The sequence below is a fragment of the Giraffa tippelskirchi genome, chromosome 9 (assembly GCF_054371585.1).
Source record: "Giraffa tippelskirchi isolate mGirTip1 chromosome 9, T2T-mGirTip1v1.2.pri, whole genome shotgun sequence".
NCBI classification, from domain to species: domain Eukaryota; kingdom Metazoa; phylum Chordata; class Mammalia; order Artiodactyla; family Giraffidae; genus Giraffa; species Giraffa tippelskirchi.
In genome coordinates, this window is record NC_137283.1 from 27,637,748 (window position 1) to 27,652,109 (window position 14,362).

General features: G+C 39.5%; 1 protein-coding gene across 3 annotated transcripts in view; it reads left to right on the forward strand.

Annotated features, from left to right (window-relative positions):
* The first annotated feature begins 5,340 nt into the window (after nt 1-5,340).
* Nucleotides 5,341-14,362, forward strand: part of SHQ1 (SHQ1, H/ACA ribonucleoprotein assembly factor) — a 97,664-nt gene continuing 88,642 nt past the window's right edge. For 2 of the 3 annotated variants that reach the window (XM_081528375.1, XM_081528374.1), the window contains exons 1-4: nt 5,341-5,606; nt 9,333-9,397; nt 12,390-12,512; nt 13,493-13,653. In XM_081528375.1, coding sequence (XP_081384501.1) covers nt 5,464-5,606; nt 9,333-9,397; nt 12,390-12,512; nt 13,493-13,653 — 492 coding nt within the window. In that variant the 5' untranslated portion in view covers nt 5,341-5,463. Of the gene's footprint in view, nt 5,611-9,332; nt 9,398-12,389; nt 12,513-13,492; nt 13,654-14,362 lie in introns of all 3 variants that reach the window. The other variant, XM_081528376.1, reaches the window with a different exon arrangement.

The window sequence follows — 14,362 nt, forward strand, 5'->3', positions numbered from 1 at the left end:
CAAAGTCTGGAGATGTTTGTGGTTGTCACAATAGCAGGGTTGGTATTGGAATTGAGAAATAAAAGGCCATGGATGCTGCTAAACATCTCACAATGCGCAGGCGGGCTCCCCACAACAAAGAACTATTTGGCCTCAAATACCTGAGGTGGAGAAACCCTGAACTAAGGAAAATCTTTGGAGAAGAGGTCATCCCAAACGTTTGTGGCCAGTTACAGAGGGGCTTCCTGGGTCCATAAAGAACACCTGAGCAGGGCATCAAAACAGTACCTTCTGTAGATGTCTTTTATATATACGACCGAAAACAATAAAGGGAGCTCAAAGTGCAATTTGGTTAGCATTCCCCCCGCCCCCCAGTCTGTATTTCATCAAATGGAATGGGACTAGCATCTTGGAATGTATGTTGCTAAGCCCTTGGCTAAACCCCTGCACAAAAATGTCAAAACAAAACAAAAAACACCCTAGGATCAGCTGTAACTGTTTGAGGTTTTTTTCAGAACTTCATTGAGCTTGTATACAATTGGAATTGGACTAAATCTTAACTGAAATACCCACAACTGTGCTTTATTATTGCTAACACTGTGCTCTTTTAACAGCTGTAACTTGAATAGGCTAAAGGATTGGTGCAAGATCAAAAATAGTTGTGCTTAACGATAAAGGGGTTTAAAAAACACTGGACACATCACCAGTGTCTGACTCATGCTCATGTACCCTGTTAGACCTATCCCTTAATCCTCTTTTACAATCCAAATTTCAGGGCTTCCCTGGTGGCTCAGATGGTAAAGAATCCACCTGCAATGCAGGGAGACCCAGGTTCGATCCCTGAGTTGGGAAGATCCCCTAGAGAAAGGAATGGCTACCTACTCCAGTGTTATTGCCTGAAGAATTCCATGGACAGAGGAGCCTGGTGGGTTATAGTTCATAGCTTTGCAAAGAGTTGGACATGATTGAGCTGCTAACACTTGCTTACTTGCTATCCAGGAATTCATCCAAGCCCTCTTAGAATTAGTTTATAACTCAAAATTGCAAAACTTCAGATATCTAGTCCCACTGTATATAGAAGGATAGTTGTTTTTCAAACTTCAAAATATGTTATCTAGTTTGTATTCTAACTTTCGCATTTTTATTCTAGTTTTCTGATCTTTGCTTATGATTCTATTGGTTTCATTTTTTCCCCTCTTGAAACAAATCATCACTTTGCTCATTTCTTAAGAATTAACAATACTAACAGTGATAAATAAGGAAGGTACAATTATGGTAAAATATTCTTGCCAAAAAATAGTCAAATGAAATACTAGATATAATGCTATGTTGGGTGGAAATAATGAAAAAATAAGGTATGATACCATTTTTGTTTAAATTTTTCCTGTACTTTTTATGAATAGAAAGATACTTTTAATGAATTTTATGAATACACTGAAAGTCAAAAAAGATATATGCCAAAACAATAACAGCGGTTAAAGTGTAGTTTGCAAATTCTGTGTAATATCCCATGATCTCCCCCAAATGGCTCAGAGAATGAACTAGAGTTATAAACAGATTATACAGGAAGCTATTTCCAACATAGATTAAAACTCTGTTCTTCATTAACATTGTCTTACTTGCCTAAGCGCCTGCCACCTTCTGGAAGCAAGGGGGACTTCACCATTAAAAGATTTCTAATACGGCTGAAACTGGGATTGGTTTTAGAAAATATTTTTAAATTGACATATAATTTTGAACCATGTGGATCACAATCAAGTTATTAGACTAGAAGAGGGGCTAATTTCATATAATCAGAAATGGCAGGTTATATGCGTGCTTGTGCATGCTAAGTTGCTTTGGTCTTGTCCAACTCTTTGTGACCCTATGGATTGTAGCCCACCAGGTTCCTCTGTTCAAGGGATTCTCCAGGCAAGAATACTGGAATGGGTTGCCATGCCCTTCTCCAGGGGATCTTCCCAACCCAGGTGTCAAACCCAGGTCTCCTGCATTGCAGGCAGATTCTTGACCATCTGAGCCACCAGGGAAGCCCAAGAATACTGGAACGGGTAGCCTATCCATTCTCCAGGGGAACTTCCCAACCCAGGAATCGAACTAGCATCTCCTGCATTGCAGGCGGATTCTTTACCAGCTGAGCTACCTGGGAAGCCCACCAAACTGATCACAGGAAAAAGCTATTTTTAAAATAGTGAAAGGCCATCCAAAAATAAGGCTTAAAACAATGGAAAAACAAACAAACCCCCAGCAACTTTGAATGCTCAAAAAAGACAAAAATTTTCATTCTTGTTTGTTTTCTTCCCTCCAAAGCAGAGTTAACATGAAATGTTGAAATGATGTCTTTATTTTCAAGCATTGTCTATATCTAGAAATAAGAATTCAACTGGATCTTTGAACCAATATTGATATGCCTAAAAAAGTACCCAAGAAAAGCAATAAAATAGTGTTGCAGATATTCATTTATAGTGTGATAATGCTCCCCAAGCATTAGAGACATAACGTAACAGGATACTTAGAAATGTGTGAAAGTGAAAGTGAAGTCGCTCAGTCGTGTCCGACTCTTTGCGACCCCATGAACTGTAGCCTACCAGGATCCTCCGTCCATGGGAAATGTATATAGAAATATAAAAAGCTCTGCAAGAGTGGCTAGAGGGGTTACTCTTGGTGAAGCAGGAGAAATAACCAAAGTTAGACAGCAGTCAAGGGAATTTTTCTGTAATATTCTGTTTTTACAAAAAGAGAATGAACTTTTCACTTGTGTAATTAACCATTAATTAGAAATCCAAATAGAGTGAACTATGACTTGCAAATTAAGTTATAAATCTCTGTTTTATATATATATATATGTACATATATATATCGATCAGTATTTTGTGATATAGCAAATGCAATATATATTTTGAATAAATACATAGCAGCAGCATTGTACCTTACGGTCTGTTTATCTGTATTGCAATAATTTGTCTCTGTGTGTTGCCAAACAAAGGGTAAAACATCCAGGAAGTGCATAGCTCTACTGTGTAAAGTGCTTTCAAATAGGCTTTCCTCAGGTGTAGCTCCAGCCTCAGTTAATTCTTTGGCATTAATAATTTAAAAATATTAATGCTGTGACCTCCAGGAATGAGGTCCCATGGCAGATGTAAAGATTCTTTTTAGAGAAGCTAATTTGGAATGAACAGCCAAAGGCCTATCTCAAGGGATCTTTTGAGGGCTACACTAATTCCGTGTTTGCATCAGTTCATTTTCATTATAGAGCACTTGTTATTTGTAGGGCTAAATATGGTCTAAAGCAGGAAGACTTGTGCTCACAATGTGGAACAAGCTGGGTAGGAGGTAGTATAGAGGGAGCCAACTCTATAGTATTTTAGAGCTTGAGCTCAGGAATCAGACTCACTTGGGTTTCAATTCTCATTGCACCACTCACTAACTGTAATCTTGTGCACACTATGGGGATATGTAATCCCTAGTTCACAGAGCTGTCAGAATGGGAAAATGAGATCATTATAAAGGATATGGTGCAGGGCTGGCACATAGTGCCAGCACATTCAATCCATTCAATCAAACAATTCAATTAATCCCTCTGCTCCCCAAGGAATGGATGAATGTGCAGAGTACTTTTTAAACTGTTTAAAATAAACCTCTTGTCTTTATCAAAACTCTCGGATTTAAGAACGCATTTGAGTCAGTTCTAATGAGGTGGATGAAACTGGAGCCTATTATACAGAGTGAAGTAAGCCAGAAAGAGAAACACCAATACAGTATTTTAACGCATATGTATGGAATTTAGAAAGACGGTAACTACGGCCCTGTATACAAGACAGCAAAAGAGACACAGATGTAAAGAACAGACTTTTGGACTACGTGGGAGAAGGTGAGGGTGAGATGATGGCATTGAATAGTGTTGAAACATGCATATTACCAAATGTAAAATAGATGACCAGAGAAAATTGGGTGCATGAAGCAGGGCACCCAAAACTGGTGCTCTGGGACAACCCAGAGGGATGGGGTGGGGAGGGAACTGGGAGGGGGGGTTCAGGATGGTGGGACACATGTACACCCAGGGCTGATTCATGTCAATGTATGGCGAAACCCACCACAATACTGTAAAGTAATTAGCCTCCAATTAAAATAAACAAACAAAGAAAAAACTCCCAGATTTAAGCAGACTGATTTTTATTTTGAATTTTAAATTTTATTTACTCCTAGTAATATGCTGAGTTCTAATTAATTTTCAAGACTCCTAAAAAGTTGGAGGTTGAAAAGGTTTTTTAGGTTATCTGATCCACTGTCTCCGGAGATGACTTTCACTGATATTTAAAATCAGGAAATAAAAACATTTCCTGGACTATTCTAGTTACTGGTGGAATAACTGGAAATAAAGTGAGAGGGAAGGAAGGCCAAGGGGATATGCAGGGGAGGAGAGAGCCTAGTGGGAGAGGCATTGGGAGAGTATGACCAGAATAAAAAGGAGAAATACAAGGAAGAGGAAGAAAAAAGACAGAAAAGAGGACCTCGAATAAGTGTAAGGAGAAAAGTGAGAAAAGGAAAGAGGAGAAAGTACAGAGGCATTGCTATTCGTCATTGCAGACACTAATACGGTTTAAGAGTCAGATGTTATGGATTTTGGTAATTGTAAAATGCATGATTGTAAGACATATTGCTTAACCTTTGTGAGTCGTGTTCTTCACCGTTCGTGGTGTAGATTAAACGAGATGAGTGGAATGGACGTTCACTAAACGAGCAAATTCTGTTCAATTAATGAGTTAGAAAGAGAAGTGGCAGAAAAGGACAGAGGGAAAGAGGCATGGAGGGAAAGAGGAGGAGATAGAAATCGGTAGAGAATGAAGGAGGAGAGGGAGAAAGGGAGTTGTTGACAAAGCAAATGAGAACTAAGGAAAACCACAGTAACGATGTTTCTGTGGTTTCTGCGGTAACTGCTCCAACACACCCAGCCTCGACAACTTGCCGGGAACCTTGTTAAAGCTTAACATGCATAAATGCATGCTATCCTCACACCATCTCTACGAGGCTAGGTTTCTAACCTTATCTTATAGAAGCATAGAGAGGTTCTGTAACTTTCTCAAAGTCGTACTTCTGGGTATTGGAAAGAAAAAATTTAAACACAGGTTTCACTGCCTTCAAAGCCAATGCTGTTACAATCATCTCTAATAAACTTCAAAGAAGCTTAGTGGCTCTAAGGTGGATTCTTGCTCGGGTTCTTGCAGGTTATGCCCTAGGTTCAATTTCTGCGCACAAAGCCCATCTCATCCGATCCCTTCTCGACCTCCTCGCGCACAGCGTCCCGTCTCCATGGAAACCGGCGCGAGGCGGGATTTCCTCTCGCACGCACGCGCACTTCCGCCTAGAGCCGGAAGCACCGTGTCTAACAGCAGGTACCAGCGCGTGGGGACTTCTTGGCGAGTTTTAGTGGCAGGCCCTTGGCGGCTGCGAGAGTGGTCGACTTGGGCGCCCGACTTCGGCGTGGTGATGCTGACCCCGGCGTTCGATCTTAGCCAGGATCCCGACTTCCTGACTGTCGCCATCCACGTGCCTTACGCCCGGGTCTCTGAGTTCGATGTCTATTTCGAGGGGGTAGATTTCAAATTCTACGCCAAGCCGTACTTTCTCAGGCGAGTTCTGGGTGTTTGGCTCTAGGAAGAGCATGTTTTGGGGATTCATTTATTCGTTCATTAGATAACTGCTTATCGAGGGAGGATGAAAGAACAAGTGAGGACTTTTCGGCAACGCAACTGCCTTTTCCCGAGGTACCAGCAGCAGGTGCCGAGGAAGCGAACTCTTCCAAGTGTGCGCTCTGAATGCTGCAGAAACTTCTTGTTTCTTACATCTTCTTACATCCCCGCCTGGAAGAGATTACGGAGCCACTTTAGAACGCAGAGTTTGGGACCATAATCGCCTTTCCAGTTTTTGTCCTGTCGCCCTAGTTCTTGTCCCTTTTCCTGTTTTCTTTTCGCTCTGCGTTAGTCCTCCTTGTCCCGAGACGGCTTACGCTGCCTTCCCTGCTGGCCTGTCGGTTTGACTTTTTCAGTCCACGTCCTGTTCCCCGACCTCCTGGCTGACGCTTTCTATTCCCTGAAAATTTCGCCTTTCTTGGTCCCGCTGATGCCAAAGTCTCCTTCACCTCTTCGTTGTTTGGTCCTTCTCTGTTTGATTTTACCCCTTCATTGTCTTTGTCATCCCGCAAGCCTCAGAGAGGGACCTTCAGCTCTTGTTTTTTTGCATTTTTCTCCCTGCAGAACCGTAACATCAGTGGTAACAGCTGACCTCTTTCTCCCCTCTGTGTGGTGGGCAAGCAGTGCGTTTAAGTGAAGGGTTAGGTGCTTGTGTGCATTATCTCATTTAACCTGGACAGCGATCCTTGGAGATAGTCATCGTTATTTATAAGACATTTTAGAAGACACTGACATATTATTCTTTCTCAACATTGTCAATACATTCTTTTCTCCTTTCTGCCCGGTGAAAATCCATTCTCCTCATCTTTCTCATTCAAGTGTAGTTCCAGCCTACCTTTCCTGCCCAAGTACATTTCCAGTGCAGACATTCTTCTTGAGTTAAGCTGTTAAGTACTTGGCCTGAACCTGTTCTGCTCAGGTATCCCTTTGGCCTTGCCTTAACTTAATCCACCTACTTGAATATGTTGTATGAAAGAGAGTCTGAATTTATACAAAGCGACCATGGAAAGCCTGTTTGAAGAGGTGATATTAAAGCCAAAACGTGAAGAATGGGAAGAAGATGATGATGATGTTAGCAAACATTTACTGACATTTTACTCCTGGTTAGTGCTTTATGTGACTCACTTGATTTTAGGACAGTCTTACAAAGTAGGTTTTGTTATATACTCATGTTGCAGATAAGGGCTCAGAGGCTCAGAGAAAAAATCTTAAATGAGATAGGATGATAAAATTAAGTAATTACAATGAAAGAAATATTTCAAAATAAAAGTCACTTTCTTAATTAAGTTTGGGAGGTTTGGTGAAGACCCCGTAAGCAGCTACATGTGAAGCAGTTTATAGAGTACTTTTTATACAAATTTATCCATTCCTTGAGTAGCAGAGGCTTGGGGGTTGGGCACATGTGGGTCTCAGCACACTTATAGTTCTGTGACTTTTGGCAAGTCATTCAGTCTCAGTAAGTTTCCTAGTCTGTTAAGTGGGGCTAATATTAGTGATTTTAAAGAGTTGATGTGAGGTTTGAGATAATGCATATATAATCCTTATTACTGTGCCTGATAATTAACTACATATTCAATAAATAGTAGGTATTACTATTTATTAAGGGGGCATATTGTTGCAATTATCTGCTGCCAAATAACCAGTCAAACCTAATTGTGTAAAATAACAATCCTTTAACTCCCTCTGTTGGTTTTTGTGCCTTAGGAATTTGGTAAGAGCTTGGCTAAACTTCTGGCTTGAGATCTTTAATTTAGTCATGTGTGGCTGGACCTGGGACAGGAAGGGCTAAAGCAGCTGGGGGCTGATAGGATAGGTGAAGGAGGGAATCTCTTTTCATGTGGTCTCAGGACCTCCCTGTGTGGTCTCCCTTGTGATTCCTGCAGGGAGTTGCATCCCACCATGACAACTGAAATTTTTAAGGGTAAATATTTCTGGGAGCGAGGCAGAATCCATATCATCTTTTATAACTTAACCCCAGAAATCACAGTGTCGCTTCTGCTGTATTGTTTTGTTTTGGGTAAAACAATTCTAGAAGCCCACTCAGTTTTAAGGGGAGAGGACATAGATTGCATTATTGGGAGGAATGATGTGAGATAAGTCATCTTTGTTTTTTGTTTTTTTTCTTTCTTTCTTTTTTTTTAATTTATTTATTTTAGTTGGGGGCTAATTACTTTACAATATTGTAGTGGTTTTTGCCATACATTGACATGAATCAGCCATGGGTTTACATGTGTTCCCCATCCTGAACCCCCGTCCCACCTCCCTCCCCATCCCATCCCTCCGGGTCATCCCATTGCCCCAGCTTTGGAAATGCAGTTTGCTACAGTATACCAGAGATGAATAAAACCTCACCCTCTCCTTGAGGAACTGAGTGTCTAGCAGCGAAGGCAGATCTGTGAGCAAATACTGTTTCGCCATCATGCATTAAGAATTTAACTCTGTACTTACAAAGAGTTTAGGAGAAGGGAGATGATAATAATAGGTTACATTTTCTGAATGCTTGCCTATTGTACTAGCCACTAAGCTTTTTGTATTATCCTTTCTTTCTCACAGTAACCCTTGGATAGATTCTATTATTTTTCACTTTTTATAAATGAGGAATATGAACCTTGAAGTTAATTAACTTGTGGTACAAAGAAAGTTACAGAGCTAGTTAATGGCACAACTTGGAATTAAGTCCACAAATGGACTTAATTTAGATTCTGAAGGTAAAGTTCATATTTGTATCCATTTTATAACAAATTTATTCATAACTGAATTTTTAGGCTAGGTTTAGAAGGGATTTTTGTTTCGAAAATGTGTTATAGCTTCAGGAAACATTAAGATCAAAGGTAAGTAGGGATAAAGTCCTGTACCTTTTGGGGTCTGCCAAGATGGATGATGATGATAATGATGATGGTGTTAGAATAGGAAATGAGGAGGAAGGGGGTGTGGGAGGAAAGTAGGTTCATATTTTAAGCTTGGAGCAGAATGGATCTGGCATCATGTATAGTACAGGTGAATTTAAATTGTCTAGGCAATATCAAGCAGCCATGGAAGCTTTCGTAGTAGAAAAGTGACAGATTTCTGTTTTAAAAAAATTCTTCTGGGGCCTCAGTTAGAGCATTGATTGACCCAGAGTAAAACTGTGAACAGGGGAATCAGTTCATGTCCTTAGCAGGAAGAGGGGGAAATCCCTATACAGTAATAATGAGATTTACAAAAACACTTTTGTTTTCTGCCTTTTTTTAAAAAGTAGTAATTTATCCAATATAAACAATTGGTTTTGTTGGTTCTTTATTCTTTCTCATTTTTTTGTTTCTTTTCTTTTTGGAAGCCAATTAGTATACTTTTATTGAGCCCATCCTGTGTCAGTCATCAGGTATATAAATAACTCATATTAGGAAGGGAAAGTACTATAACAGTAGTGATAGCTAGTATTTATTGTGGCTTTTCTTTTTAAGTGTTTTATCAGTGACTAGTGCCTATTCAAACAGAAAGATGAGTCATCTCTGATTCCTTTTTTCTTAGCTAGGGAAGAGATATAAATTATTTAGTTTATAAAATTAAAATGCTGAGGAATATCTTTTTAAATGGTTGATAGATTTCAGTGCTTGATGCTTACTATCATGCTTTATGGTGCTTTGTAATTTAAGGACTTCATGAGACCTTTTATTACCTCTGCAGGTTAACCCTTCCTGGAAGAATTGTAGAAAATGGGAATGAGCAGGGATCCTATGATGCAGACAAAGGTATTGCCCTTGAAATTTTCTGTTAGTGTTTTTTCTTTGAATTCTTCATGTTGGTGTAGCTCCATAATAATCTCATGTACTATGGCGACCTTTAGGTGTATGGCAAGTGCAAGCTGTCCCTGTCACTCTGTATTTTTTCTTAATGTCCAGTGCCTGTTTTTCATGGATTTCTTAACAGTTACAGTTTCCCCAGTCCTTTAAATTATACGTCACATTGTTCTTTAAAGTTTAATTAGTTAAATACTCTGGCTCTGTTTTCTGAAAGTTTTATTTCCTGCTTCTCCCTACATTTAGTAAGTGTTTAAAAGTTAACGTTAGATTGTGGGAGATGACTGATTAGAGAAGAAGTGGATGATTTTTGTAATCTGTGAGTCAAATGTTTCTAAGATAGTTTTCTTTTTTAGAATTTAAAAAATTTATTTTTTGTTGAAGTATAATTGATTTACAGTGTTGTTAGTTTCAGGTATACAGCAAAGTGATTCAGGTATATATATATGTTTTTTTTTTCCGTTACTGTTTTCAATCTTAAAATATAATTATGTGTAGGTGAGAGAGAAACTGTCCATACGGGACTTTTAAAGACTGATTGAATTTTCTTCTCTTAATGGATAAGCCCTTCATTTCAGCTCATCTTGAAACCATTTATTTTCCTTCTGTAGAAGTCACTGGATTTTCCTTTGTCAGTGCATCTGGAATAAGAATACCTTGTGTACTGTTGTGTAATTTATTCAGTGAATATTGACCTCAGTGAACTAGGGTAATGAAGGAAAGATGGAATGAAAGGGTTAAATGACAAATTTCTAACCCATAGCACAGTATAACTGATGTGATGAAGTACAATGAAACTGCCTTTCTAGGCAGTAAATCTGCTTTTAATTGCAGATAAGCTGCATACTGAAGCATAGTTATTAAATCTTAAAAATAAATGGGGGTTTAGGAAGGTTATATATGTGGAAATATTTGGATTTAGTTGTGTTTGATATATTAGAATATGGCTAAGAGCACTGAAAGAGGTAAAATGTTTTAAAATGTAAGACTAGTGAATAATGTAATCTGTTCATAGGGGAACCTAGATGAAGGTAATAAGCACTGTCAAGGAAAAAAAAGTACATAGATGGAATTTGGGTCTGCATTAGACAGGCTTTAGGGATATATCTCTTGAGATATCAAAGAACTTTATCAAGCCATCATTGCCTTATTTAAGATTTTGTGTATATTTGAAATGGCTGCTATTCTTCATTGGATTCAGTTCAGTTCAGTCACTCAGTCGTGTCTGACTCTTTGTGACCCCATGGACTGCAGCATGCCAGGCCTCCATGTCCATCACCAACTCCCAGAGTTTACTCAAACTCATGTCCATTAAGTCAGTGATGCCATCCAACCATCTCATCCTCTGTCGTCCCCTTCTCCTCCTGCCTTCAATCTTTCCCAGGATCAGGGTCTTTTCAAATGAGTCAATTCTTCGCATCAGGTGGCCAAAGTATTGGAGTTTCAACTTCAGCATCAGTCCTTCCAATGAATATTCAGGACTGATTTCCTTTAGGATGGACTGGTTGAATCTCCTTGCAGTGCAAGGGACTCTCAAGAGTCTTCTCCAACACCACAGTTCAAAAGCATCAATTCTTTGGTGCTCAGCTTTCTTCACAGTCCAAATCTCACATCCATACATGACTATTGGAAAAACCATAGCTTTGACTAGACGGACCTTTGCTGGCAAAGCAATGTCTCTTCTTTTTAATATGCTGTCTAGGTTGATCATAAGTTTTCTTCCAAGGGGTAAGCGTCTTTTAATTTCATGGCTGCAGTCACCATCTGCAGTGATTTTGGAGCCCAGAAAAATAAAGTCAGCCACTGTTTTCACTGTTTCCCCATCTATTTCCCATGAAGTGATGGGACCAGATGCCACAATGTTAGTTTTCTGAATGTTGAGTTTTAAGCCAACTTTTTCACTCTTCTCTTTCACTTTCATCAAGAAGCTCTTTAGTCTTCTTCACTTTCTGCCATAAGGGTGATGTCATCTGCATATCTGAGGTTATTGATATTTCTCCCTGCAATCTTGATTCCAGCTTGTGCTTCATCCAGCTCAGCGTTTCTCATGATGTACTCTGCATATAAGTTAAATAAGCAGGGTGGCAATATATCAGCCTTGACGTACTCCTTTCCCTATTTGGAACCAGTCTGTTGTTCCATGTCCAGTTCTAACTGTTGCTTCCTGACCTGCATACAGATTTCTCAAGAGGCAGGTCAGGTGGCCTGGTATTCCTATCTCTTTAAGAATTTTCCACAGTTTGTTGTTCTTCACTGGACTAGATATCTTGATTTCCCCGCCTCCCCCGCCAGGCTAGAAATAAATCTTATGAGTAGCTACAGTTGACTCTTAAGCTGTTGCCTTCTCAGACCATTGTGTTTTTGACCTGAACTTTTAATGTTATCAGTAGGTGAATGTGATATTGGGTAAGATTTATGCATTCTACAGCTTTAACAGATTAATTTCTCATAGAGGGGACAGCTGAATCAGTGGTTCTGAAAAACCTTGTTTGAGCCTTTACCTATCTTGATTTTTAATTGCTAACTATGTAATAGGAAGAAGGCAATGGCACCCCACTGCAGGACTCTTGCCTGGAAATCCCATGGACGGAGGATCCTGGTAGGCTGCAGTCCATGGGGTTGCTAAGAGTCGGACATGACTGAGCGACTTCAATTTCACTTTTCACTTTCATGCCTTGGAAAAGGAAATGGCAACCCACTCCAGCGTTCTTGCCTGGAGAATCCCGGGGACGGGGGAGCCTGGTGGGCTGCCGTCTATGGGGTCTCACAGAGTTGGACACAACTGAAGCAATTTAGCAGCAGCAGCAGCAACTATGTAATAAGGGCATAATTTTGGGGCTCTAGGAAATAAAATTATAATTCTGAGATGTCTATTGCTTAGGTATGTTTGTTAAGTGTTTGAATATTTTAATTTAGCTAAGCATAGAACCCATGTATCTTTAAGGAATTTTTACCGTTCGATTGCCCAAAGAAACTCCTGGCCAACATTTTGAAGGGCTGAACATGTTAACTGCTCTGCTGGCACCAAGAAAATCCAGGACTGCAAAACCGCTTGTGGAAGAGATAGGTATGTTTATTGCAGTTGGGAGGAAATGCAGGTAAGTGAATATTTGGAATGCTGTATGTTTCTCAGGGGAACGGGATATAGCATGTAGGAAATAGGAGAAAATACTTCAGATGACAAGATGAGGTGATCATGTAACACCACATGAAAATAGTTCATTTGTTGACATCTAATTTAAGACATAAACAACTCTGTTAAACCAGTAGGTCAGTCATTTTTGGGGACCGATTGAGGCAGCGTCTCTGTGTTTGGCAAAATATTGGCCTCTTGAGCTCAAATCAGAAGCCTACAATTCAGTGTAAGCAGAAAGCAAACACCACCCAGGTCAAAGAAGTGGAACATCTCCCATGTCCTGGAATCTTACCTTGGTTATTTCTCACTCCTGACTCTCCTAGGTAACCACTACCTTCAGTGTTGCCTGTTTTTGAATTTGATCAATATATATATATATAATCCATACAGTAAATGATCTTTGTTATCTAGCTTCTTTCACTTAACATTTTTGTGAGATTTATCCATGTATAGCTGAGGTCTGTTTGTTTTTCTTGTGTTATTATTTATATATCCTCCTATTGATGGAACTTGGGCTTGGTTCCTTTTTTTTTTTTTGTCTAATAAGAATAGTGAGGTGAGGGCTGGGCAAAATAGGTGAATGGGATTAAGACGTACAAACCTCCAGTTTTATAATAAGGAAACCACGGGGATGTAATATACAGCATAAGGAATAAGGTCAATAGTACTGTGATTACTTTATGTGGGGACAGATGGTGATCATTTTGTAATGTTTGCCAACATCAAATTATTGTGTAGTACACCCAGAATGAACCTAGTATGATATATTAACATATTTCAAAAAAAAAAAAAGGATAGCAGGAGGATTCTTTTGGGGTGCATGGGCAGACACTTTTTCCCTATACTTTTTCTTCCCCAAGCTGTACCTAGGAAATCTAGCGCTTTAATGAACTGGTACTTCACACATTTAGGCGCTTCTGAGGTTTCTGAGGAAGGAGTGGAAGATGACGATGATGAGTTTGACTGGGAAATTGAACAGTCCCCCTATGAAGAGGTACCAGAAAGTGCCTTGAATCCGAACTGCCGCTACGGGTTTGGAAACTTACGCTCAGGAGTGTTTCAGCGGTTGCAGGTATGTCTTTCTAAAAGACCTTGGTATATACCAAGGGTTTGGCCATTTGCATAGTTTAATTGCAGTTCTGCTCATACCTGGAGGGTTTTTATGAAGATTGTAGGAGGTGTTGTATTTAGAACGCAAACCACAACTCCTCGTATGTGATCGTTACACAGACATTCACCCCCTACCATGTCACTGTCTGTGTTGCCCAGTCTCATTGTGCTTACACGTGAAAGATGTCCTGGTGCTTTCTTTTTTCCTCCGCTTCAGTTGTTATTTTAGACATGAAGTTTCTAAAATGCAGAATAGAACCCCTCTCTCCTCATACTTCCTGAAAAGCTTTATGTTTCATACTTTAAAAAATGAAGATTGTTTCCTTGTGGCATGATGTCTCTTCTGGTTTACATGTAAAAGAAGCAGAATATTCCTGGTGAGAAGGGGTTTCCATCTTCTGATCAAATTGTTTAGTTCTTAGTGTACTATAGGCACTTTCCTATATTTACTCTTTGTGGGGTTTGAATGTCATCTTTTGTTAAAATCTTCTGTTTGGTCAGTTAGGCTAAAAAAGGAATGACATCACCCTTTCTCTTCCTCAGACAATGTAGGAAATTCTATTTCATGAGTGAAATGGAGATTTTGGATTATTTTCTACTTTAGTTGTATTATAGAAAGCAATATAGTTGGTGTCTTACTTTAAAACATTTTTATTTATTTACTTATTGAA